General features: G+C 39.3%; 1 protein-coding gene across 14 annotated transcripts in view; it reads right to left on the reverse strand.

Annotated features, from left to right (window-relative positions):
• THRB (thyroid hormone receptor beta) overlaps positions 1 to 27,876 on the reverse strand; it is a 170,151-nt gene that overhangs the window by 27,259 nt on the left and 115,016 nt on the right. For 13 of the 14 annotated variants that reach the window (XM_062607203.1, XM_062607193.1, XM_062607202.1 and 10 more), the window contains one exon: positions 16,557 to 16,621. In XM_062607203.1, the coding sequence (XP_062463187.1) occupies positions 16,557 to 16,563 (7 nt within the window). In that variant the 5' untranslated portion in view covers positions 16,564 to 16,621. Of the gene's footprint in view, positions 1 to 4,863; positions 5,312 to 16,556; positions 16,622 to 27,876 lie in introns of those variants that run through there. The other variant, XM_062607189.1, reaches the window with a different exon arrangement.

Below are 27,876 nucleotides of genomic sequence, written 5' to 3' on the forward strand. Positions count from 1 at the left end.
ACATATACATATTTCTCCCTACCCGATATTGTTTAATGTTTGTCTAATGCAAAGAGCCAATGCAGAAATGCTCTCCCTTCCAACATACAACTGTAACTAACCTATCTAAATAAGAAGCATTGCCAATTAGTATCTAATGTGCAGGCTAGCAGAATTCAGGATAAATGCCTTCGGAGGATTGGAGAAGTTAAAATTCATGCTTGGATTTTTATTTTCTTCCCCTCTAACTATAAAAAAAGCATCTTTAACACACACCTCTTATTAACTTCCTCACAAAACAGTAATACATTTGATAAGTCAAAATCAACTCTATCAAGATCAACTGTAATGAAGTCAATGGAGTTGCTTCCAAAATGAATTTATTCGACTAAAACTCTGATAATTGAAACTAATATCTTTCTTCATTAGGAGCACTAATAGTTACTGAAATCCCAAGAAGTACAACATCAATGAATGAATGGCATTCTCCATGCCATTTTTACCAAAGATCTAACTCAACAAGTAACACTGTGATATACCATGTGAAAAAAGCACACAACAGAAGTGAATTTTCCTTTTAGCTCAGGCCCATGATCTAGATTTTACAAACGGTGATTCTGTCTGTGATTAAAAAGCACGTCTTAGGCAAGATCTGACTTTCCCCAAATCGATGTTCAGCACTTCGTAGAACACACACGTTTCCTAAGAAACTCTGCAGTAGTTGTTTACACAGAAATCCCCAAACCGTACTTATTTATGTGATAGTTTGGTAACACTGCAGTACACCCAAATGCAACCCATGCAATCTGAGAAGTTTTCTTCTCCACATTCCCCAGAAAGAAAACATTCCACGACTACAAAACGCGTGTTGTTCATTTACCACTACACGATCTCCTGTACAGCTAACAGGAATTGATGTGAGATTGTGCACAGAGCTGGGGCTGTATTTTACAGGTTACCAGAGCAGAATACCTAGGTATTTCTACACCACCCAGAAAAGCTTTGGAGAGCTGGGCTTTAGATCCTTAGTGTTTTTTTTTCCCCATGTGGATTTGTTTTGCCAGATTAATCAAACTTCCTATGAATCTTCTCTTGTTCTCCCATTTCCCCCCTCATCTCCCCCTGCCCCCAGTCTGATTTAGCTTTATTACTGAAAAAAAAACAAAAGCAAACTAGAAACAAGACAGTGTGTAGACAGAGCCATCCCAGCCAGGCTGACACCTGAGGATATGGAATCTCAACATGGCACACCTGCAACTTAACTTTCTGTTCCAAAATAAATCCCTCAAATATTTCTTATTTTCTACTGCTGTCAATAATGTTTAGAAATGTGGCATATGTACTTTTGTTGGAATTGCTGCAATACCTCAAGGAAATTAAATTACACAAAAATCTGAAGAACGAGGAGATAAGGAAAAATGGATGAGAACCTTTTCTGACAAAAGAATGATAAACACTGCCGGGGAACAGAGGTTGCTTACCTGTAATATGCTAACATTAAAGAGGCTTATAGCACTGCAGATTGTTGTTCCCTTGGAAACAAATCAGTTCAAGAAACACTGCAAAGATTTAACATCCGTATTAAAACTGAAATATTCCTAAAATATTTTAATTTTAATTTCTGAGGATCCAATCCTGCAGGTCCCTTCCATGTATCACTTTGAATTAAATCATCTGATAAAAGACAGTCAGACAGGGTCTTTATTAAAAGGCTAAAAATGGAGTAGAAAATAATATGAAGAGCTTTTGTCTCGTATTCTGATTTGAATACTAGTCTTTAAATTATGTCATGTTGAACTTCCATTGCCTTCAGCAATGTAGTATTGCATTTGGAATTTTATTAGTTCACAAGTGTCTGCTTATGTGAACACACGGAAATTAATCGCCAACAGAATACAATCTCTGGTGTGAGCCAACAGGCCAGTGATAAAACAGAAACTCTGATACTGCAGCATAAGAGGATCCAAAGTTTGACCCCTTCATGGTCTGAGGTGTCAGTTCATTGTATTAAAGAAGGCAGAAATACTTGCTGAACATGAGTAGTGAATGCACCAAAGGTTGTGAAATACTCACCTGGGTGTAAATCAGAAGTAAACGTGGTGCAGTTAGTGATGTTACACTGGGTTGGAAGAAGTCAGTCTGGGAATGCCTGAAAGATGTCTGCAGGAGACACTGCCTTACATGAGATCATGCAGCTCTTCATCAAGTCCTGATTTTAAAATCCTGACTGAAAGCTTTTGATTATGAACAATGAAACCCCCCACTACACTTCACTTCTCTTGGCACTTGCAGTCTCTGTTACAAAATTCACCAAAATGAACCCACAGGAATGTTAAGGCAAGACAATATTGCTGTGGATTATCCTCCTGACAGTATACCCCACCAACCTAGAGCCCCGACACCCACAAAAGAACTGTCATTTACCACAATCCATTCTGCTGTGTACATCTGCTATCTGCATGAATGCGCGGGTGATGTATTACCTGCAAGTCATACTCTCCTGACTGTTCCCAAACTGCGCACCCCTGGTCTAGAGTCCTGGCTACCTTAATGCTGCAGTTAGAGCCCCCACATGCTATTCCTGAAAGCTTCAGAAGTGTCAGTACATGGGAGTTACTGCAGAGCACTCAAATTAGCGAGGGCAGAGTACTACTTCTAAAGGACCACATGGAAGAATCTTGAGTTACATACTATGACCAGAGACTCAAAATGGTCCCTCAAACATACCACTATGCAAACTTACTGTTAAAGATTAAACTATGAAAACCTCAAACATCAGAATCCAAAGTAATACTGAGCACTTACAAGAAAGGAAAATTAATTCTATGTTGTATTTATCTTATTTTTAAATCTCTACTTGTGACTACATCATAAAGCACGTAGAATTATGGAATTCTAGTGCCGTACAGTTACAATAACACTTGACAGTTCCTGAAGTAAGTCTCAGTGCAATCAAGCACATTAAAAATTGTCATTTTGTCTACACTATAATAGCAACTGATAGAGCTGAGGGAAAAAGAGCTCAAGTTTTTGCCACAAAATCATCTCTTCGCATTTTCAACAGATGCAACAACTTTCAAACCAGCTGCCCCTGGTTTAAACTTGAGGAAAATCTTACTTACGTAATAGCGCACCTCTTTTCTCAACAGGTATTAAATTAGTTCTTTCTCTAAAACTGTTTCCCTCACAAAACCTGCTGTACCTCAGTTATGACATGCCACTAAATTTGTATATGACTCACAAAATGCCAGAGTGTGATGTGCCTTTTATTGAAACACTTTAAACTCATTAGTCTGTTTGGATAACAAAGAATGTCATAGTTTACACTTAAATGTTCAGGTTCACTACAAATCCAGTTATCCCTGAAAATACTTGACACCTTGAATAAATTTGTTTAAAAGAGAATGGAGCTTGCTGTTTCATGATCAGGACTCTTCCAGGGCTCGTGCTTGCTTTATCTTGCACTAGCTCCTTGCACTATTCACAACACATGTAGGTAGCACACAGTCTTGTCAAAAAGCATTTGCTGTTTGAGAGGTCTCCCAACGAACCAGGTAACAAAATCCTTGAATAGTGTTTGACAACATTTAACATGGTCTCTGAGAAAATATTACCTAGAGTAATTATAGACCTGTGACCCAGACAACCCAATTTGTTAAGCCTCTCAATATATCATATCTGGAAGACCCTGCTAGCAGACATCAGTTAATTACATGCCTTATCTCTTGAGAAAGTAACTGCCAATACTTACAACATGTACCTTTTCTGCGTCATTCCCTACCCCAACTCCACATGAAAACTTGAAGGTAAAAAGTTCTATTTGTTCAAAAATAAAACCTAGCAGAAAGCTACCTAATTTTGCTTGACACAACATAATTAACAGACTCTGGGGTGGGACTGTCTGGGTTTGGCCACCTCCTGACAGCCCTTAGTAAGACGTTAAAGCGATCAACACCTGACATCTGTTAGCAAAGAGGCATTCTGAGGTAAAGAGCAAGTAAATCTAAAGAAATCAGGTACTTAGACCAGTTTAACTTTTCCATGAGGTGATATCCTGCCTGACACTGTAATCTTTCTTCCTGGAGTGACGTAAGACTTAAGTAAAAGAAAACAATTTGTAATCCCTCCCTCATAATATGGACTAATTATTTTTTTGAGCAAAGAACAATGAAGAACTATTTACCCCAGTTTAAAAAGGAATAAAAATAACTTAAGCACTAAATTTGTGCTAATACCTAAGCAACTGTGATTCTTAAAAGGAATCCCTTCACTGTGAACAAAAAAGGCTACCTGAAAGAAAACGGTTCCTGACTAATAAGGCAAAGATTCATAACAAGAAGTTCCATTTATCTGAGTTCTGTATATGCACTTACTGAGGCTTTGGGGATGATTAATAATAAAGAAGGCAAACAATACAGTCACAGGTGAGAGCTGAACACCCTGAAAGTAGTAAAAGAATGCTTTTGTTTGCCTTTGCATTGTTAATGTATCAAGAGCATTCTTTATTTAAAAAGACCAGGTCAAAAAAGATTTTTGACCAGCTTATCAAAACCACAGAGAGACAAATACATCTTTAAAGGGCTAAAGGAATAGATACTATTTTATATTGGGTACCACATAGAAAACCTCGAACTACGCATCACATCGTCCTCAGGGCTCTTCACAAAGCTATTAAACTGAATAAAAAGGAATAGTAAAAATCTCAATTATTGCTGCTGAAACAAAATAAAATTAAAATAATTGGCAACAAGAAAACACCCCCTCAGGTAATAATGCTTTTACCAATGGTCAACCCCCTAACCATAAACACAGATATAACAACCTATTTTGTTTGCTTGCTTTTAATACAGCATTTGCTGTACTCTGTATAATAATGCCAGTTACCTTTACACTTTTTTTCTTCTTTTTGGCATTCTTGGGCACCTGGCATGACTTGAAAGTTTGCTTTTGTATGGCCTGGCTGTAAAACTGTGCTATTCCAAGTTGAAGCATGGAGACATTGCGAAAGCTGCTGTCCATTCCTCTGGATATCATATTTTTTGGAGTGCCTTTTCCTACACAAACAGTTTTCTGCTATGCCCACTACATTCCATTTCTGATCTCTGTCAGGAAGGTGAATCAGTTTGTCCCACGACAGGAGGCCATGTCCTGGATGTTTGGCAAATACTGCTGGGCTACAAACTGTTGGCATTGCCAAAATCTTGCTCAGGTGTGGAGTTCTGGAAAGCAAGAGGTTCCCCAGCTCTCCTGACGCTGTGGTATTCCTGTGCATCTCCACTCGACCGCACTGATACGATGCAGAGCCTTTCAGCCATGCCCATTCAACCACCATAGTTCCCCTTCGGTACAAGTAAACAAAATTTCCCCGTCTGTGAAGCCTGAACAAGTAGGCAGAGCTATGTGGACAGGCAGACACTAGATGTAACTTTCACAACATCGCAACTACAACATGGACCTGAGGGCAAGTTACCACCAATTTATTGCCTTGCTCATATGATCATTTGAGGTCTTGTAGGTGGAGGCTGGTCGTGAACAATTTTCAGATGCTTAAAACACAAAACATCAAGGATTCAGCCTTGTTTGACTTTGCTCTTATCGTAGGCTGACCTGAGGGACACTCTGTTACCTAAGTGTGACATTCTTATGTGGGCATGCTTAGCAGCTCCGCTTTGGCTACCTACTGCCTTTCTCCAGTTGTGGTCACAGTGGAGTATCAGAGACACTAATTTTATCACAGAAGCATGGACTCTTGGGTCCATGGTAAATAATGAACGATGTTAAAGCTGCATGATTTGATCTCATTCGTCATAATGATTAAGTAAATCTATTTATTCTTTGATACAGAAAATGAGATATCACTCGTTGATAAATCTGTAGGACTAAATATAGCCCATTTTCTATTTTTGGGTTGCAAAACTAAATTCTATAAAAATGAAACATCAGAGATGATATTCCGCATTTAAACCAATTATTTCTTACACATTATGTGTGTCAAAACTAAAAATACAAAATAGTCTTCTAACTTTCACATAGAAAATAGCAAATTCCAGACATGTGATGACTGACATCCACTGTGGTTTTAATCATAGTAAGATTCTGCTATGTTAAGGGATCTAAGAGTTAATTTTACATGTATTTCACTCACTATAGAAATCCGTATACATAATAGTAAATAACTTTGGATTTCAGTTACCAGATGCATCATGCTATTGCTGTTCCTGAAAGTTTTATCTTAAGAGTACTCTTAAGTGGAACACTGCCAATATAGACCCTATCTAGCAGACTTAAATACGGTATTAAATACTGTTGTCCTATGTTAATCCCTGATAGTATATATAGTTTTTCTCAATGTCTGATTTTAAATGTAAATGCATAGCTTTTTTTTTTTCTGGTGGGAGTGTAAGCGCACCTGATATTTGAAGTTAAGGGTCCTTTCCTTCTAACTCAGCTGTATCTCAGTTGGAGATACCACTGTATCTCAGCTGGACATTAAGAACGTGAATTTGTATGAGAAAGTACCTGGCATCTCAGACTTCAATGCATAGGGCAGGTAAATTAACTACAGAATTTGCACCTACCTACTTCTGGCTTTATCTGCTCTTAGTAAAGACTTGATTTTTAAAAACTTTAAATTAAAAACTAACTCTTAAATGCAGGTAATATGACAAGACACTATCACTTGTAGGAGGATAATCAGATTTAAAATAGAAAAGGGAAAGTAACCCAGAAAATACCAGGCAATTTTTTAAAATAGAACAGAATATAGAACTTTTTTTTTTTCCATAAATTGGACACTTTTGTATCTTCTAGATTTCATAAGAAATTTAATCTCAGAAGGAGAGACTGGATTGTTCTGGTAAGACACTCTGGGAGCTGCACAGAACTCCCCTCTAAGATCTGAACCAGACCGGGCCATTTCACTCTTCTTGGCAGGGAGAGAAACTGCGCACTATAACCCTCTCTCTCTTCCACCAGTCTCTGTATAACCTTAGATAACATACCCTTCAGTACAAGGCTACTCGATCTCATCTTCCATCATATTCTAGTTATCTCCCTGCATGGATAATCATTATGTAAATGTGAGAGTCAGGCATGTACAACAGATACAGAAGAAATAAAATAAAGGCATTTCTGTAATTCAATCTTAAATAGATATTTCTATGCTTTGTTGATTCCTTAAGCAGACCACTGGCCCCACACAATTCTTGATGTTGTTGTTTAATTAAAACACATTCACTCACTGCAATGGTAAAAATTTTGTTCCCCAAGGATTCAGACAGGATGTCACATAAGGCTTACAGATTTTTAACTTTAGCGAGGAAATCTAAAACCCTCCTTAACTTAAAAAACAGAGTTAAAACCGTATTTTCCAATTTCTGCATTTGCCAGCGTTTGTAGGATTTCAAAATATGATTTGGATTCATTTAAACTATGAGAAGAAACTGATTCTATTACAGCTTCCATCATTTGGAATTTGCTCAGGCAGAGTTTACAAAGGCTAAGCCAACATCAAGCATCTGTACCATTTTTCTTTTAGTTCCCTCTAAAATTTGCTCCATTATTTTGACTCCTGTGTTAGATACTGTTTACTTAATTTTACAAGCTTCCACCTTATTTCACAAATTCCCTTCAGTCACCAGCGACACTTCACATTTAAATTTCGCTAGATGAGGGTTAAGTTGTAAGGAACTACCACTGAAGGGTCTCATATTTTCTCTCCTTTTCTAAGACTTCCTATACTGTGGCCCAGCAGATACGTATGTGCTAATTACCATTCAGCTTATTAAAATGTTAAATTACAGTTTCACCACAGGACTAAATTATTTGTTCTACTCATTTTGTCTGAAATATCTTGCCTGAATTTTTCGAACGCTTTCTTCTTCCTTTCCTGCCCCCCCCAGCAGAGAATGCAGTTTAAATCTCCTACATCTGCTCTTGGTTTCTCAAACCCAACCCCTTGATAAAGGATGATAATATAATTTTGTCTTAGCTCCCTAATTGTAAGAGAAGCATCTCTCTCTCCCTCCAGCTATTGCTAAAATAGCCATAATAAAGGCAGAAAGCAGTACAGCCTACTGGGATGAATCACGACTAAAACCACAGGCCTTTTTTCAGAGTAAAGAGGACTAATAAGAACGGCCTAGAGCTCTTTTTGTCAACATAAGTAAAGGAATCATCAAGTAATTTCACAGATATAAAAGCAGCACATCATAGCAATAGCTGGCATCTGAGCAGTCAACAGTTCAAAAGTAATTTAACATTGCCAAACTGCTCACAGCCTATATGAATTTTAACTCCTAGCTGATCAAAACAGCAGCAATAGGTGAATGTATTAGCAGTCTCTGAATTGTCATTAACATACTTGATTGCAAAACTTTATATATAAGTTTTGCCTCTACTCATACTTGGAGTTTACTGAAAACATAGAAGCAAGGGCAACAGCACTTTACGGGGGTTTTCTTTAAACATTTAAGTATGTGAGCATCTAAGGACACTGAAGTGGGTTGGCTTCAGAGAGATCAACTAAGGCAAATGTAATCAGGATTAGGACTGAGGGGTGCACAGTAGGTTGATCATGCAGCCTAGCTTTGTATGGACCCAGTCCAATTAACACTAGACAATTTTTCTTCATGACTTAAGAAAAAACAAGCAAGCTACAATTACAGGATGTCTCCCCAGCAAAATTAAACATGTGATCCTTGAACAAGCAGGATGGAGCACAGCTAATACAGACCAGCCAGGTTCTTCTTCCTAAATATGCAAACCCTTCATCTGTGTAATGTGATAAATCAAACCTTTGAGAACATGTGGTTTGTTTCCTAAATTATAAAATGTAAAAATGACAGGGACTGTAAGAAAAATTGTACAATGAGAGAAAGGGACTCTGCAAGTGGGACTAGTGATGTCTACTGAAACCACTAGGTTGTTCCAGTATCTTACAGGTATACGTTTATGTGTATACTTGTGGAGAAAAACATAGCCAGGAGTATTTAATCCAAGACTGTTGTACTGTTACTTACTTTAACAGTGGTAATATTATAAAATATTTAGACGTTACATTTTAGAATATGTCTTTCATTATAAACTAAATTTCAGTATTTCCAATCTTTTGGACAAAGATTACATCATCACAAAAGAAGATTTTCCAGATATTATAGTAAACTTTTTAAAGAGTTTTTAAGGTGTAAGAAAAGGTAACATTAAGAAACTTGTAATACACAGTGTAAGAGCTTTATCCTTGTTCTTGTCACCAGGTATCTTAATGAGCGCCTCAATGTGAGCAAGTGTAATTGCTTTTTAAAAACATGCTGAATTTCTATTAACTATTAAAGTAATACCAGACATATAATTATCTCATCAAGAACCTGGCTTTGACATTATGCTCAAATTTCTAAACATAAGATTAATTGGAGGAAAAGAATATCCAGAAAAACATGACAGCTCATCTGTAAGGCAACCAGAGGTAAGTTCTGAGCACAGAAGAAAATGGTCCTGGGTTTTGGTATGTAAAGAGCTATCTGAAAACCTTGCCTTAGAGAAATGAACACGAGTTGCATACCCAACTATGGAATCTTGTGACAGCTACAGGTGCCATGAAAATACTGGAAGAAATGAGTGATGACAGCTCCCAGTAAGATCACCACAGAAGATACTGGGTTACAGAATGGAACTAGATAGGTGATGTTAACCAGACAGTCACACAGATGCTAAATGCAACTGACCCTCTCATACTTCTGTACAACGTGGGAGTTTTTCTGAGAACAAGGTATACCTGAGCACTGCAGCTATGTTCAAACCCCAATGCTTGTCTGGTTTCTATTCTCCAGCAGGAGCCATAAGCAGGTACCCAGACAAGAGTAAGAGCAAAGACAACATATATGAATGAGTTCCTACCAATAGTCTCCCAATCCCCAGCTATTTGTCAGCCCAAGGGATTGCCTGAGCCCCTGTAGCCTACCTAAACTGTAGTAATACCCAAAGGATCTCTTTCTGAAGTGCAGCTCGGTCTCCTCTTGTGTACACTTCTTGCATTCACACCACTCCTTGGCAAGGAGTTCCAGTATTAGTCTCTAATATGCAGAACAACCTCCTCCTGTTCGCTTTAAACCAAGATCAATTTGATACTCAACAGAGAGCAATCCACCTCTCCAGGACTCATTTTGCCGTCTACTGCTTGTGTGAATACGGGAACGTTAATGGATTTTTATCTTTTCATATTGTGTTAGGTAATTCTTTAAATGCTGGGAATGCACTCAAATAAAAGTGAGAGGACGCTTCCAGATTAAGGATCAAAACACCATAAAATAGACCATTAAAACATGTAAGTTACATTGAAACCACTTGGGAAAACACACAGATTACTTCCACAAATCACTTCAAATCACTACCACCATTTTGTAAAATCCTGATTCTGAGTACTGCTTTTGCCATGAGCTTTCAAATCACCTCACATGGTCTTCCCTCAGTCTCACATTAGACCCTTCCACCCCTCTCCATTGTGGAATGGACGGTATATTTGGCCACCATTTACTAACAGCAAATCCTGGGGATACCTGCATATAATTGAAGCTCTTTGTTTTTTCAAGATGCTGAAACAGTTCAAGATATTTCAGTTTTTAGCTTAAGAGCTACCCAGTATCTTGAAATAACACCTCCTGTTCAAGGACTGAAGTTTGAGGAATGGCCAGGTAGAAAAGCAGGTAGTAAAACTAGGAATCTTGACAGATATATTTGTGAAATACAAAAACCAATAAACAAATAAAATTTGCTCAAATAATGGAGTCAAAGGCTTCTTCAGAAAGACACAGAAACTGGGATGTAAGAATTCTTTAAACTGAAGTTTGGTACAGGCCTGAACAGTTTTCAGAGCACATGATCACATACAGAACAAAGAAGATCTGAAAGTCTGGCCTCCCTGTTCCGCAACCTCTAAACATTTCCATAAACATTTATCTTCTTTTATGATAAGCACTGTAGCAAATCTGATGCTTTTAAAGAACATAATCAGAAATGCATATAGGGAATATAAAAGATACTTCATTTATACGAAATTAACTAGAAAATGCCAGACTAGATAGCAGCTTTCCTATTGTTCATTGACAGTTTTCTATTTGGCACAAAAAAAATACAGTGCTCTCTACATGTAGGACTGTATATGAAGGACAAGTATTGTAAGTTCGTTGCTCTGCAATACAGTCATCAGAAGAACTGAACTGAGCAGTCTGCGGTCAGGCATATGAAGACCATAAAATGTCAGGCTGCAACTCCTGTGGCAAGCACAGCAAAGGAAAGTGGTTTATAAGGCTACTGGAGAAGACGTATTAAAACACAGGGACATTTTGTTTTTTTTTTTTAATTAACTGTTTTAAAAGGGTTCTGCCCCTTTGTGTCTGATACTGACAACACTTACACTCCTCTTGACTGATGGCAGCAGTGAAACAGTGATGCACAGTCTTATAACGATACTCATAATCTCAAACACTACAGTCCACTCCCATCAGAAATAAAATTCAGGCAGACGAGTTAACAAAAAGAAGCACCTCTGGTTAAAATAAAACTCCTACAGACAGGACACTGATGGATTATTGATAAAAAAAATAGAAAAGAAAAAATCTCAGCACTAACATGCTGAAACATGCTTCAGAAAATGGCTAGCAGATGTTGCAGATGTAAAAAAAAAGTGTTTGTTTTCTCTGCTCCTTGTAAAATCTAACCAGATCTTTTGGCCTGGTTAGTTTCAAATGTGTGTACCCTCGCTGGAAAATGTAGCGGGTATCCATGAACTGTAAATGTCAAACTTAAGCACCTTCAGGAGCACACAGACATAAAGGTCTTCATGTTTATCCTACAGAAAAATACACTCTTTAGAGCCTTTTCTCCCCATGATGGGAAAGAAAAACCCAATGCATTACTAAAGAATTGCATAAAAAATTAGAAAGTTACAAATATTATACAGACTCCTTGCCTCCTGAAACTTGCGTTATATAGGACTTTCTGAAAGCACTTTTTTAAAACATCAAAGTTTAAAACAAGAAAGTTAAAATTAAACCAGAATGTCTGTAACCTAGAACTTACCAAGTGTGATATTTTTAACTGCATATTTAAAAATACGCTTCTAAGTAATAAGAGCCATCATGGAGTGATTCATAGCTTCATGCAAAAACATCCCACAATATAAATCTTGTTAACCTTTTGAAAATCCCCAAAAGCTCATTACAAAGCTGATGAATCCTGGCATAACAAAACCTCATATTAAGGTATTTATTGTCCTTCTAGAAAGTCCTTTACTTAAAAGAAATAATACACTTGAGTTACTCGGATTTTATCATGGTCTGGCAGACAAGAAGTGTCAGACAGTGACATATGTCAAATTAAATTACCCTAGGAAGATCATATTTAGGACAAATAATTTCTCAGCTGATGTTACACAATAAACTATCTTCCATCTCAATTAATATCAAGTTTACAAGGTAACGAGCAATATAGTGAAAAGACTCATGAAGAAAAGGCGGTACCTTTCCTATCCTATTACTTTTACCAGTTCTTGGAAACTACATGCAACACCCTTAGAGACACTGCTTTTCCAATGAGTGACCTGTTACAAGAAATGCTGCATATTAAATCCTACTTACTGAAAATATGCATTTATGACATTTACATTCCCTAATGTAAGCACTTAATTTTATTGTAATTCCTATCTTGATCTAACTTTACAGTCATTACCAAACAGAACAGTGTGAATATTTGAGAGCAGAAGCACCATGTCTGAGTCAATTATGAAACTCCAAGTAAAAGCACAGTAAAATCCTGGCCTTATTGAAATCAGTTGCTGCAGACTTCACTGACACTGCTATGGCATTCTTTAAAGTCAATCTTCATCAGCCATGAAGATGAAACTAATGAGATTTTACTGCTTTCTACAAATACCATTTTCTGGTGTTTAGAACCCATGCTTGAATTCCTTCTTCAGTTCTCACTCCAGCAAATTAAGACAAAAATCTGTCTCAGAACTTGTCCTGCATTTTGGGAGAAAATGTACAGAAGGCAGCCTTCAGTGGTAGGTTATTGCCAGTGAATAATGATTATTGCCAGTGAACAGTGATGCTAAAACCAGAAGCTCCACTATAGTATTTAAGCAGCAAGGATTTTTTAATGAACTATGTTACATACTTACTTATTTGAAAGTACTATCTTCTCAATTAGAAAATAATAGTTTCCAACTTTTAATTTTTTTCTATTCTATTGTACAAATATATGGCAGAAAGACTTGTAGTTATTGCTAAGATAGTACTAATTTTTAAAATACTTATAACTTTTTTTCCCCAGGTATTACTCTGTGGTAATTGCTAGTGCCAGCTGTGAAGCTATTTTTAACTATGGAGGAAGCATCCAGTCAGCCATTTTCCACTTGTTTCTGTTTAAAAAAACCAACCAACCAAACAAACATATTTCACTTACATTCCCTAAACACATTTCTGATGTTTTTACTTAAAGCATCAGATCTGCTCCAGCTTTCATCAGGAAAGAAAATGAACTTCTACAAAAAATTAGGTTTCAAAACAGAAAGTTGAACTTTCAGATTTGCTTTGTTACATTTAGGTATGTAATCACTCATCTTAAAACTATTCTGTTTAGCGAGGTACCCAGCTTCAGTTTATGAGAACAGAATGTGTCTGTCAGACTTAGTACTCAACTGCAAGCAGCATTATGTCCAGCTCTCCCTCTCCAGAAGCATCCCTTTATCTCAATGTTTGGTCATCATCTGAGTTATGTGTACATAAAACTGGTTATGTGTACATAAACTGGTACGTAAAATATGTAACACACATGTGTACATAAAACTGGTTAGGCGACTTCTGACACTCAGAACTAGCAGCTGCAAAAATACACTGACAGAAACTGACAAAAACACTGACAGTGTTTACAAAACCTGCAGGTTCAGCTTTTTATTTGTCAGCTTCTAATGTCACGAAGTGCCCACTGTTAGGTGTTCGTTAACTCTATTGATGGGTGAACTCTAATTTGACTGCATATGAAGAAAAAAGAAGAGTAGTTTGGACTTCATTAACCCAATATTTGCCTTTATCTTTTTGCATGCAAAAGTTGTACCTGATGCATTCATTTAGCTGTTTTTATTTTATTCACTTTCAAGTAATGGCTTCTACACCTCTGACATCCTTCCATGTTACCTGTAACTTTGAAGTAACCCAAAATAGTTTTGGAAAACTTGAACTCTATTAAAAGCCATAAGCACACACAATTACAGAACGTGTGCCATAGAATAATCACACCAGTAGGTGGTTTTAAAGCTGAGATGTCAAAATACTCAAAATATTTTTCCTATGGCAACTGCAAAATGTAGTAAAGCCCAGCTTTACTACCTAAGGCCAAATTCTACAATCTCCTGTCAGAAAAACTCTAGACTGCACCAAAAACTGGAGGCTTTTGGGCAGTGCCTACAAGAGGAAAATTTTTACTGCAGCAGAAATGTAACATATGGGCAGAGAAATTATCTATCAAAAAGTCAGAATAATACAGCCTATTATTTTAGGCAACTGGTTTGGTTTTGGATTAGATTCTGCTTTCATATTCCAGTGACGCAGTAACAGAATATAAGCTTTCATTTTCATTTTCATTCATTAGGAAAGGACTCCTGTCTGGCTGTAGATGGCGGCTTTTAAAGAGCTTGAAAGATTTTTATTTCATCCATGCTTCTTTTCACATTCACACTCATGTAGGGAATTTCAATCCGATAATGAGAAACAGAAAACATAAACTGTTCATAATGAAAAGTGCTGGACATCTACAGCTGTACCGACAGTCATCCCCTGCAATGAACCTCTTTTTTTCAGCCTGGTGATTATTTTCTTTGCACATATTTCTTCTGCCCACTTCTTTTTTTTTTTTTTCTTTTCATTAAAAAAGAAGGAAGAAAAATGTAGCCCTTCCAATTGGGCTTTTTGTTTCACTCAGCTTAGCTGCCCTGCCAGGGAGAAGTCCAGACAGACAGGTCTGGTTAAATCACTAGTGGGAATTACCCATAAAAGCCCCCTCCATAGGAAGCTACACCCAAACAGATAAGGTCAGGATAAAGTGGATACACGGCATTTCCTCCCCCATCATTTGCCATTACACAGCACAAGCTACTAATTGCTCCCTGAAGCCCTGTAGCTAAAGGTCAAAAAACACAGTTTAACATGAGACAGAAGAAAGCAGAATAGAAAGCTGGAAAGACTGAGTTACATGTCAATGCTTTAAATTTATTCCAAACCAGGTATTTGTTAAATGGAATTATCATGTCTAGAATGCCTGCAGAAGAATGCGAAAACACTCTAGTGGGCGCTGTTAATGTGGCCTAAGGATACTAACACCTTCCTGATCCTCATGTGACAGTGATGCTAACACAGAGCCTGACACACCAACTGAGGGTCAGATATTCCACTTCATTTTGCAAAAAGCCTCAATGCCCTCTGCCTCCACTTTCTATTCATCTGTGCATAACCTTCACTTCAATGGACAGCAAAAACCCCATAAAACCAGAAGTCAAATGACACATCTTCGCATATTATCAAATAATACATTTTACTATGAAAGAATGCATTTAAATAATGCTGTTTCTCCTCATGAATTTTACTCTCTACCTTATATCTAGGACCAGCTTTGTTGGTAAATGCAGCTGTTACGCCTTGCTGGTCAATACAAAAGGATGGGAGCTTTCTAGGGGAAAAGAAAGGATATTTGATCTGCCCAGTCAGCAAAACTAAACTGTTCCTTGAGCATAACGCCAGGAATTCAGTCTTTTTTGTTATGACCTTCGCTATGTTTCACATGCTGCATTTTACAAACAGGCTTTTAAAAGGTTCCATTTATGTCATTTGGCTCTTGAAATATGCATTGAGAAACAGCATCAGCAGAACATTTTCTTCTCTTATGCAATTTGAGGAATACTAAAAGAAATTTTGGAAGTCTGAAGTTCTACTGGCTTTCTATATGATCTCCATGTAATAATTACATCTTTTTAGACACCCTGTTCTGGGATTAGAATATATGGGGTTTCTGACACAGTTAATTCATGTACAGCCTTCAAGTCCTTTGCATCTGGCAGAGATAAAGCGGTTAAGTGGACTTAAAGTGGTTAACAGTAATTTCAACTCTGGATCTTGTCAATTATTATCTGAAGATTACTTGGTAATCTATGTAAAATGAATTTGACTGTCTCATTTTGAACCTCAGTAAATGTGTCTACTTCACAAAGTAAGTTGGACTAATGTACTCAGCAGAAACTGTCACTCCACTGTCAGTTTCAGCAGAAATGTTGAAGTTGGAATGTGTCTTTAGAACAAAACACAACTTTATTTCTGAAGGAAAACCAAGCAGAATGAGAGTTTCAGCTGAAAAATGCTGGGGAAGATTACTATGTGCTCCACATCTCTATGCTCTGGGTAGACAAAAGACTTCAACTCCCAGTGTCTGTGCATTCAGAACTTGTTAAAGCAGTATTTTGCAGTAAACATTTAATATAATCACTCTGGCAAAGCAAGAAATATTGCATAGATGCTCTTATTAAATATGATTACCTGACATGCTGCTGGGAGTTATGGATATGTAATCATTCTTGTTCTTCTTCCGTCACCAATGTCACCTGCCAAAAAAAGGAAGAAAGTCCCATGTAATACGTCCATAAATGCAAACTGCAGAATACCATTAACATTTACACAGGATGGAACATTTTGGATCTTGAATACCACAGCTGATGTCTGATGGCTTAACACATTAAATTCAATTCACCTTGCTAAACTGCATGAGGCAATGAATGCAAGTCAGGTCCAAAACCTGGTGAACCAGAGGAGCTGTGGGTAACAGGGATTTGGAAGCAAGGTCAAAAAAGCTAGTGGCTACTGATGCATGATGCAGGATAAAAAATACTTCTGCCCACTTCATGGAACACTTTTTAAAAGTTTTTTTTGCAAAAGTTCCTTTAGCTCTAATAGGGAACTTGAGGAACCAGTGGTTTTTACTTTACAGCAGATTTAGATTAGATATCAGGAAGAAATTCTTTACCTGAACAGGTTGCCCAAAGCAGTTGTGGCTGCCCCATCCCTGGCAGAGCTCAAAGCCAGGCTGGATGGGGCTTCGAGCAACCTGGTCTAGTGGAAGGTGTCCCTGCCTGTGGTAGCGTGGTTGAAACTAGATGATTTCTAAGGTCCCTTCTAACCCAAACCATTCTGTGATCCTGTGATTCTCTCCTCTCGCAGTGTTTCCCTTTCCTTGTCCTTGAAATACATATCCCCCACCACCAGCAGGCCGAGAGAACATCCCGCACATCTGCTCTGCTTAGCCACAGGCTGCACCACCAGAATGAGAACGCAGGTGAACTGCAGCAACCGCATGTTCCGTGTAATTAATGTATCTGGGACGCAGCCTCGCAGTTTCACCTAACCCCATCATCAACACCAACAGCGCTTCACGGACGAGGGCTCAAAGCTCGCCCTGGCGCTCGGGCACCTAAGGCGTTGCAGTAACCCGTCAAACGCTCCACAGCGTGGGGCGGACCCCCCCTCCTCTCGCTCCATGAGCCCCTTTGCGTCCCGCTACCCCAGGGCAGCGCGGCTGCCCGCCCCGTGAGGCTCAGCGCAGGGGGAGCCGCCGCCTGCCCGCTCTAACACAGAGGCAGGGGGCGCGGGGGTCCCCGCTGCGCCCTTGTCTGACCACAGACACCCGCCCGGACCCGCTCCGAGTCCCTCCGGTCGCCGCCGCGCAGCGCGGTGCGATGCTGCGGCGCCCCCTGGCGGCAGCACGGGCGCAGTGCGCAGCGAGGGCCTGCCGCGGGGCACAGTGACGGCGCCACACACCGCCGGACACCACCGCACACCACCGCACACCACCGCGTACTGCTGTAAGGCGCTGCACAGCCCTACACGCCGCTGGACACTGCTGCACACCACTGCACACCACTGCGCACTGCTGCACAGCTCCACACGCCGCTGCACACCCCTACACGCCACTGCACAGCACTGTACACTGCCGCCCACCCCTGCACACTGCTGGGCACCGCTGCACACCAGTGGACACTGCTGCACACTATTGTACACTGCTGCACAACCCTGCATGCTGCTGCATGCCACGGCACACACCCCTGCACAACGCTGCATGCTGCTGTACACGCTGCTGCGCATCGCTGCACAACCCTGCATGCTGCTGCACACTGCTGTACGCCGTTTTTTTTACCCTGTGCACCACTATCTACCACTGCACACACCCCTGCACACTGCTGTATACAGCTGCACAACCCTGCACACCACTGCACAACCTTGCACACCACCACATACTGCTGCACACACCTCTACATACACAGCTGCACAACCGTGCACACACTGCTGCACATCGTTGCACACCCCCGTGTGCCAAACCTGCAACTGCCATGCAGCGTTGCTGGGGGGGTTCCTTCCATGCAAATCTCAACCTTCCTAATTTCTATTATCTTCTCTGTAATGTATTCCTTGTCTTTTTTTTTCTTTTTAAAATCACTTTATGCCTCATTACATTAGCCAGGCATATCTAGTAAATCTTTAAACTAAATTAATTGCTACTCCAAGGTTCAGAATTGTTTTAATGATTCAAAAATTCCCAAATAAATCACACCCCCCCCCAAAAAAAAGAAAAGAAAAAGAAGAGAAACAAGCAAGAGGAAACACCCCCACCCCATCATGTTTACTGTATTTGCAAAAAAAACGACCGTAAGTTTTACAGCAGGAACTGGTAAAATCTCCTCCAGCATAGTGTTAAAATGTATTTTTAATCTCCTTGTCTTTTCTTCCAGGCAAACCACCCAAGACTACATCTATGCTGTTCTGACAAAAGACAATATTCTCCTTAAACTCTTAAGTGAAAAGCAAATGCTCTGCTTGATATTTGCCATGTACAAACAATGCAAGCAGAGGTGACAACACAAGATCTTTCTTCCACTCCTACCATCCTGTGGAACTTCATAACCCTTCACAGTCTGTCAATCACAGGATTAAAGAGGATACAAATTTAGATCAGGCCTCCAATTAAAATCAGACTCTGATCCATCCCACCGTGCCATGGGACCCCATGAACCTCAACAATAAGCCATTTCCCAGAATTTAATAGTGGTTTGGTGACTCAGTGACACACAAGTGCTCTTGAAGTAAACAATGAAGTGTTTCAAATAAAAATCCTGTCCCTCCTGCAAATAATCAGCTACTAATCCCCAAATTATTGTTTTTGCACCAATCTATTAAAAAGAAGGAAAAAAAGAAAGGAGAAATACAGGGTTCTTCACTGAATCTGTATGCAGTGAAAAATTCTAGCTATCCTGGGACTTCTGCCATTTTCCCTGATGAGTCCAGGACTTGGCATGAAGGCAGTTGTCACTTGTGTAAAAAAAACTAATTATGAAATGATTGTACAAAAGATGGTCTTTTGTTTAAGGCATCATACTAATGCATCTGGCTTTGGCACAGTCTTCCTATGCCCCACAGTTTAAAATGGAGAGTGTGCATCAGCATCTTGCTCATCCAGCATCTCCACTAGCTCCATTCAGCAAGTGCCAAAAGGTAAATATTGCACCTGATGGTGATTTTAATAATCTTTCCAAATGTATCAGGAATGTTTTCGAGATGATGCTTTAATCCTGCCCTTTACATGCTGGAAGTAATTTTCTGTTTTTTCTTTCTAAGGAACGTGGCACATGAATGCAAACATTGGGTGCAGAACTATTTACGCATTCTGGCACCCAGAACCTTGCCTTGTCTTCTGAAGGCCCAGCACAGTTGCTACTTTACATGAGCAAGAAGAACAAGCAGTGTCTACACTTTATATACCAAGTTACACTTCAAGACATAGATGTGGAAAATATTGGAGGAAATCAGACTCTTTTTCACAGTCTAAAACTCTCTGTGCAACTTTTCTGTAGTCTGTAACTAAAAAGCACACAGAGGGGCACAAATTGGAATGATGTGGATGAGTCACAGGCGAGGCTCCACCACACCAGGCGGAGTCTGTCTGGGAATAATGTCTGGGAGCCTTCACAGACATTGCAGAGCGAGTTTCTTCCTTGCCAAAAGTGACACGATTTTTATGGTTAAACTTTGCTGACATCACAGGCAGCAGGCTTCATTAGATTAGCTTTTGTCTGTGGAGAGCTCATTCGCCCACACAAAGTCTCATGGCCCTGAACCACAAGCCCTGAGCATGCAGCACTAACTTTAGTGGTTGTTATCTAACACCTCACATGACTTCCCTGCCAGAGAGCTCAGGTGGAAGAGCCAGCAGTGTGTTCTTTCTCCATCACTGGAGTTCAACCCTGCTTTTTGTTTTGTTTTGAAAGAAAATAAAAGTAGGAACATGCTGATTCCATTCTGATAGTGAGTTCTATTTCAGATCTACAGCCCTGCACCAGGAAAAGAATATTCCTATTTTGCCCCAAATAAAAGAAGACATTGTGGGGATCTTCATCTCCTCCGGCCTGAAAATGTGGTATTTGGAATTCTCAGGCTTTGATCTCCAATACAGAACCACTGTCAAGCCATACTGCCAATTACTGCACTTACTTTCTTTTCCCATAATGAAAGACAATTAACCAATTAATATTAATCAATGTGGTTAAGTGTTCTCCCACTCTCATCCAGTGCCTTCTCCTTCACACAAATGCATCAGATTAACCAACAGTTATATAAAAGAGTTGTACTGCTCGGGGGATGAGGGTGTTTTCTGCCTTACGGTGTCCAGTTTTGGCTGGGATATAGTAAGTTTTCTCCTAGTAGCTGGTGCAGTGCTGTGTTTTGGATTTAGTGTGAGAATAATGTTGATAACACACTGGTGTTTTATTTGTTGCTTACTCTAAATCAAGGACTTTTCCGTTTCCTGTGTTCTTCCAGTAAGGAGGTGCCCAAGAAGCCATGGGGGCACAGCCAGGACAGCTGAACCAAACTAGCCAAAGGGGTATTCCATACCATAGAACATAATGTTCAGTATATAAACTGGGGGAAGTTGGCTGGGAGCCACCAGCTGGTGCTTGGGAACGGGCTGGGCATCAGTCAGTGGATGGTGAGCAATTGTATTGGCATCACTTGTGTTTCCAGAATTTTATGCCTCTTCCTATCTTTTCTTATTATTATTATTATTACTTCACTTTATGTTAATTACTGAACTGCTCTTATCTCAACCTGTGGGGTTTACCTTCTGATTCTCCTCATCCCATCCAGGGGGGTATGAGTGAGCAAGCAGCTGCACGGTACTTAGTTGCTGGCTGTGCTTAAACCATGACAATGTTGCTTCAAAGTTTAGGTAGCAGCTGTCAGTCTCCTGCAGGCCAGGTGCACAGTAAATCCCAGTCCCTGTCTGTATCATGAGCTGCATCTTTTCTGGCTATCCTCAGGCTTCCTTTCCTGCTCCACAAACAGCTGCCCCAGGCAGCACTGGGGACAAGCATTGCTGCTTCCCATCTTTTCTCAAGGTAGCAACAGATAGGAAAAGGGATTCCTCACCTTTCGGAAGCACTTTCGAGCTACTTGGCTCCTCACCCTTCACTGGACTCCCTCTTGACATCCCCTTTTAAAAGGCAACAGGAGGGCCATGGGGTGACCTGGCTCATCCACACACGTAACCCTGCCTGCAATATCTGATGTCGGTGGCTTATCCCTGCATCCTTATACAACACTTACACAACACTTGCTGTTGCTGGGAGCTGGGCTGCCTCTTGTGCTGAGAGGAGGGGAGGGCTGCTGGGCATGGAGCCCACCCAGGTCCCAGGGTGTAGGGAGGAGGCAAGGGTCCAGAGCAGGATAACAGAGCACATAGGTCCTGTAACGGAGTGCAGGGGAAAGCTCCAGCACAGTCAGACCGAGCACTTGAGGATGCCAGCCCCTCATGCTCTGCCCTGGCACTTTTGTTTTTCTTGGGGGCTTGGGGGTGATGAATTACAGGATGTATCATCTGAACATTTTGTTCTGCACCCCCTCCATGAAATTTGTTCTTACTTTCAATTTTGTCTGTAGTGAAAAATAGGAAGTAGAAACTCCACATCAGGAAAAATGACAAGGTAGCCTATAGGCTGTAGAGATGCCTATGTGAAATTTTAAATTTGTTTCAATATTTAACATTGCAATGTTTAACAGCAAAATAAAATCAGTATTCTAGAGCAGAGTTATACAGACAATTCTGTACTAACACATATTCAGTGAAAAATGTACTAGGCTATAGCTTACGGTACAAGGTACCTATACAATGAGCAAACAGTGTATACATTCCCTCCCTTGTAAAACATACTGATCAACTGCATTCTATGAGAAACAAAAATCTATTTAGTTTTCTAGCTACGTTTAATAAAAAGCCCCCATCAGAACTGGCTTGTAGGCGCAAGCTCAGAAACGGACTCTGACTCATGCTTTTTATTGCTAGTCTTGTTCAACTCCTGAGAACAAAAAAATCCATGCAATAAAGCGTAAGATCTAAACCACAGAACACTATCTGTATAAACATTTGCAGTCTGTCCTGAAGCCATCAAAAGGCAAGGAGCTACTGAGCTTTCTAATACAAATGTCCAGTAGTTCTGTGTAATTTTAAACTGTCCTCCACACACATACTCAATATGTGCTCCTCAGAATAGGATACTGGTTTTACCTTTCGGGCTTTTTAACTTGCTTCTTAAAGCTCTAAAAATTGCTGAACGCTAACAGGTGAAGATTATGGATGTTCTGCATCAATCAGAGCATAATATGGTATGTGCTCAGCTCTGTGCAGGTATTAGCAGCTTTTTTTTACAGCATGAAAACCAGAAAATTATTATATGCAGACAAAAAGCCAGATAAATTATAATGGCAACCTCACTCCTTTACGGATTTTTGAAAGCTCTTGTGTTTCAACAAGCAGAACTGCAGGATGAACAATGTTAATTTGGACAAAGCCATTCCTTCTATTATCCCACACTGGTGGGGGGACTGGCACGTTGTTTGCAGAGCAGGCTGAATGATAAAGCCGTTTGTTTTGAATGTATCTACAAAGAATAGACACAGCACCACAAAATGAAGTAATGCAACATAAAAGCAAGACAGAAGTTGTTTTTATGATTTTACCAGAACTTAATGTCTTATTGCATTCGGCTAAATGTATCTTTTTATAAGCTAATGGAACATACAGTAATTGATTTTGTCACAGACAAAAATAAAAAGAGTTTTAGTATTTCTGTCCATTTCCCAGTCGCCTGAACACACTAGAAAGGCAGTCTGAAAGGTATTATTGAGAGTACTGTAACATTACCTTTATGCCACCTGGCATCAAGCAGAAAACTGAGCATGTAATGCTTTCCTTGCCCTGTACTTACAGAAATGAGTAACATTATCTCACAGAGTATCTCAAGTCACTTATGGTGTGGAGCCACTGACTGGCTCTAAGACAAAGGCTCTGTGAAATCTGCTTATTTTCAGCTTAAAACGTGGTTAGCACAGTGGGCTGTAGCTTTTGTTTTACTTCATCCCCTTGCAGAAATAGCTCTCCAGCACTTTGCTTTATCCTACTACATGTGTACACAGGAGGGCATGAGAGGAGCACAGAACTAGAAGCAGCCTTGTTTAGACACTATTTTGGTAACCAGCAGCTTTATTCCCTGCAGAGGACTTTCTTAACATGGAGCATTACAATGCAAGCTAGGCAGATTTACCAAAAAGTAGCTGATCCATAACTGTGCATTAAATGATGTTTAAATCACTAGGGATTTAGACCTTAATTCAGAAAGACCTCTAACTATTTGCATAAATATCCAAATAAGCCAGGATCCTGGAGGACCAAAGATGATAGAAAAACAAAAGGGACAACATAAAATACCTCGTATGTGAGTGATTATTCCTGCTTTTTTTGAAGAGCCTTTGAGACACTTCATGGCTTACGTGTTTGTTCTCCAGCATATGGGAGTTTCATTCAAACAACAGCTTTGACATATAACTTCTTGTTTGTCTGTTTTCTTCTGTCAACTCCAGAAACATTAGCTCTCCCTGAAATTTCATTAGGGGATAGTTTACCTTCAATGCTAATTTCTCTTATTACTCACTGTAAAGTGTATAATAGATGAAGGCTGTCTTGAATTATCCAGTAAATCTCTACAACTAACATCAGATAATCCCAAAGATACTAGATTTCAAAGACTTTCAATGAAAAGTGGTGATTTTCCATGCTCATGATTAAATGCATTAAGAAAAATAATGTTTTCTAAATGCCAAGAGGGGAGGTACTTGGATGAATCTTGTTAATACGAATGCATTTTGTCAGACCAGCTTACATATGCCATGCCTAAAAAAATCAGTGAAGCAGAAATGAGTAAGTTCGAAACTGCAAATGTCACTCTGAATAGGGATAAGTATTACCCTAAAGATTGGTACTGGCATTTGTTTGAGCTATTTTCAGGGATTTAGATATGAACAGCAGAATTAATACAGCCTTAGGCTTTCTGCTTTTCTTAACCAGAGCTTCACAAAGTCACCATTTAACTTAAAAAAATAATTTTTAAATACTGAAAAAAATCTTTATCTATATCGCAATGCCTTGAGTTATACTGTGCAAATACACAGAACCTTGCAGAAATCCTTGGAAAAGAAACAAGATACGCTGTTGCAGCTATGGGTTTATCCTGATGTGTTCTGCATATTGTGTGACTTGATAAGTTTCCAAACCTGAATCTATTTGTCCTAAAAACTGATAGCTGACTTGCAAAACCACTGAATTCTGAAATGTTCAACACAGGATTCCAGACTTGAAATGTATGACTTAAATTTGATTTTTATTGGGGAAAAACTTTGAAGAACCTTATTTTCAACAAAATTAAGGTAACAGACCAGAACAAAAACTTAGTTGTTTCCTGAAATCTATATCCCTAGCCAGCAAAACCTATGGTAGGCGGACAAAGACTACCAAAAAATCTGCAGAGATCCTTTCTACAAGTTGAATTGGTGGTCCTGGAACCTTTGCCTACTACTGTAGTAGCAGGTCAAGGGAAACGGGCATCAGCAGACGTTGACAGTGTGACACACACCAGAAGGGGACAGTGCATTTCTGGATGTGTAGGTTCAAGCCTTATGTCAAGCAGTAAGGGAGATAATATCCCTGGAGGCATGACGAAGGCATACCAGAGATACAATAAAATTACGAATAATAGAAAAGGAGGAACAGACAGTGAAGTTAAATAATTAAGGGGCTAGGCTGACATGTATGAGGTGAGTGTTAACTATGGCTCGGCAAAGCGTCAGAGAAGTGAGCACTTAATAGAATCATAGAATCATAGAATAATTAGGGTTGGAAAGGACCTTAAGATCATCTAGTTCCAACCCCCCTGCCATGGGCAGGGACACCTTACACTAAATCATCTCACCCAAGGCCTCGTCCAACCTGGTCTTGAACACTGCCAGGGATGGAGCATTCACAACCTCCCTGGGCAAGCAACCCATTCCAGTGCCTCACCACCCTCACAGGAAAGAATTTCCTTCTTATATCCAACCTAAACTTCCCCTAGAAAGAGAGCACAGGATGATGGAAGAATGTGACTGTTCTGGGAAATTCTTGTTAAATTATGCTAACGGTTACTAGTGGACATGTAACTAGGTTAGATGGCAGCTAAATTTACAAAGGAGAATTCCAGCCTGGTTTTAATCGATATTTTGAAATGGAGAAGCCCATATTGCTATTTCTGAGGTTTACCAAAAAGCTTATTTTTCAAAAGAAAAAAATCAATGACTTCAGTAACAATTAGGCTCAAGTTGGGGAAAACTTTCTGCAAACATCACCTCTGAAGTTTCCAAATACAAACCACATGTTTTATAGAAACATAAATATATTTATAGCTATTATAAATAAAGAGTTTCAAGTTACCTGGCAATAAGCTGGTGGTCATAAAATATGACTGTATTAAAACAATCTAAATACCTATTTGCTTATGGTTTTGGGCAGACAGGAGTCATGGAGAGAAAGAGTAATACTTGTGAAAATTAAGTAGAAGCTCTTATATTGACAGAAAATTACTTGCACGCTCCGTAATGGCTCTGTCTACATGACCAGCATGAAGTTAACAGTATTTCAGCTGAGGATTTTCACACTCAGAGGTTTCCCTATTCAAAGTTCTACTTCTTTTTATCCTCACTTTTTGTTTGCTGGAGAACAAATACATTATGGCATATTGCCAACTAAATTATTCACTGATTTACTCTTTAAGGCAGGTAGAGTTTCCTACGAGATGTGCTGTAATCTCTCTTGCCCCTTATACTCTTTTTCCTGACCTCACTGGGGCTTCAGTACAGGGAGTGGAGAGGATAATTACTTCTTCTCAGAAGAGGTACATATCCTAATGTTAAGTACAAACAGCATAGATGCAAACCTACTTTTGGGTGCAGACTGAAAACAAATCACATAGCCTCAGTATTAACAATGGCCTTTCAGTTTGTACAATAAAGCTGTGATTCCTTCTTTTTTTTTTTTTTTAACCTCCTAGTTTGCTGCCTCATTTACAGCCAACAATAGTAGAATCAGGCCCAGAAATTAAAAGAAAAAGTTTAATCACTGATGATTTCTCTATCTTTCGCAAGCAAACAACAGAAGTCCACAACCTTTTAACCTTTTCTATCCTCTTTGCTAATTACTTCCTTTGTAATTAACCCATTATGCATCTGTCATTGTGTTTTAAATTAAATCACTTTAATTGCTAGTAAGTAGGGTTTATTTAGTTCCTGGTATGGTTGTACAGGGTCACGAGTGGGGAGCTGTTGAACCACTCTGAGTTATAGGTGCTCTCTGCAAAACTGCTGAAGTTGCTGAAGATGAAGAAAAGTGAAGCTGCTTTCCTGAGGTCATTTGATTTTAATGTCTAATGGCGTATTCTAGTGGGTGAAAGTTTACTACAAATATGGGAGCGCATTTTTTATTCCTTGTATATAAATCACATTGGACATTATTTTGTTTCTTGAAATAATTTTTAATAAAGGATTAATTATGTTAATAGTTCTAGAACATGCCTATCACCACAATGCTTTCTTTGCTGTACAGTAGAACTCTGAAATGCAACACAACTTAATATTAACAGCTGAACTTCAAATAGAATAGGAAAGCTCTAACACATGAGATGCAGGGAGTTTTAAGTATGGGGCTAACAGTCAACACACTTTAATATCTTCATATAAAACACTATAAAAACTGAGGATAGACATCAAGGATTTATGTTCTCTGCAGCACAACCCCCTTCTTCCCCTTGGGTGACTTGACTTGCTTCACTGACCCAGCAGAAAACCCACTTTTTTGCTAGGTTAGTTTTTTGCTGGGTTAGTGAGTTGAATGAATTAGCCCTGTGAGGTGGCTGGGGAGCACCACAGCTGGCATAAAGTGAGTGGCAGGAGCCCACAGCTGCAGGAAGGGAAGAGGAGGGGGATGATGTTCACCTTGTCTCATAAAATGGCACCCTAAAGGAACACAGTATGGGTTTATGCTTTTTGTAATAAACTATTTCTGACTCTGTGCACTGAAATAACTTTTTTAACTGTTAAAATAATTTATGATGGCTTCTGAAACACCTTTAAAGATTGCAAGCAGTGGGGAAAAGCAAACTTAATGGCAGCACAATTCATTATAACTTTATTTTAGTATTTAGACACTTGTATGCTGAAGGACACTAGAAAGTGCTTGCTGTATGTTCTAGAGAATAGCAATATGAATTGGTAAGATCAAACTTCTCTTTAGTACTAAATAAAGTCAAGAATCTACTACTGATGAGACATGCAAATTTCCAGCAAGAAACCAAGTGCACACTTTTGCTAAGTTACCTAAAGGGAACTGAGTCAAATAAATAAAGACCACACATATGAAAGATAACAGATTTATCAAGCTGAACTTCCCACACAG

The sequence above is a fragment of the Pezoporus occidentalis genome, unplaced genomic scaffold (genome assembly GCF_034315485.1).
Source record: "Pezoporus occidentalis ecotype Australia unplaced genomic scaffold, CSIRO_AGI_Poc_V1 ctg120, whole genome shotgun sequence".
Classification (NCBI taxonomy): Eukaryota; Metazoa; Chordata; class Aves; order Psittaciformes; family Psittacidae; genus Pezoporus; species Pezoporus occidentalis.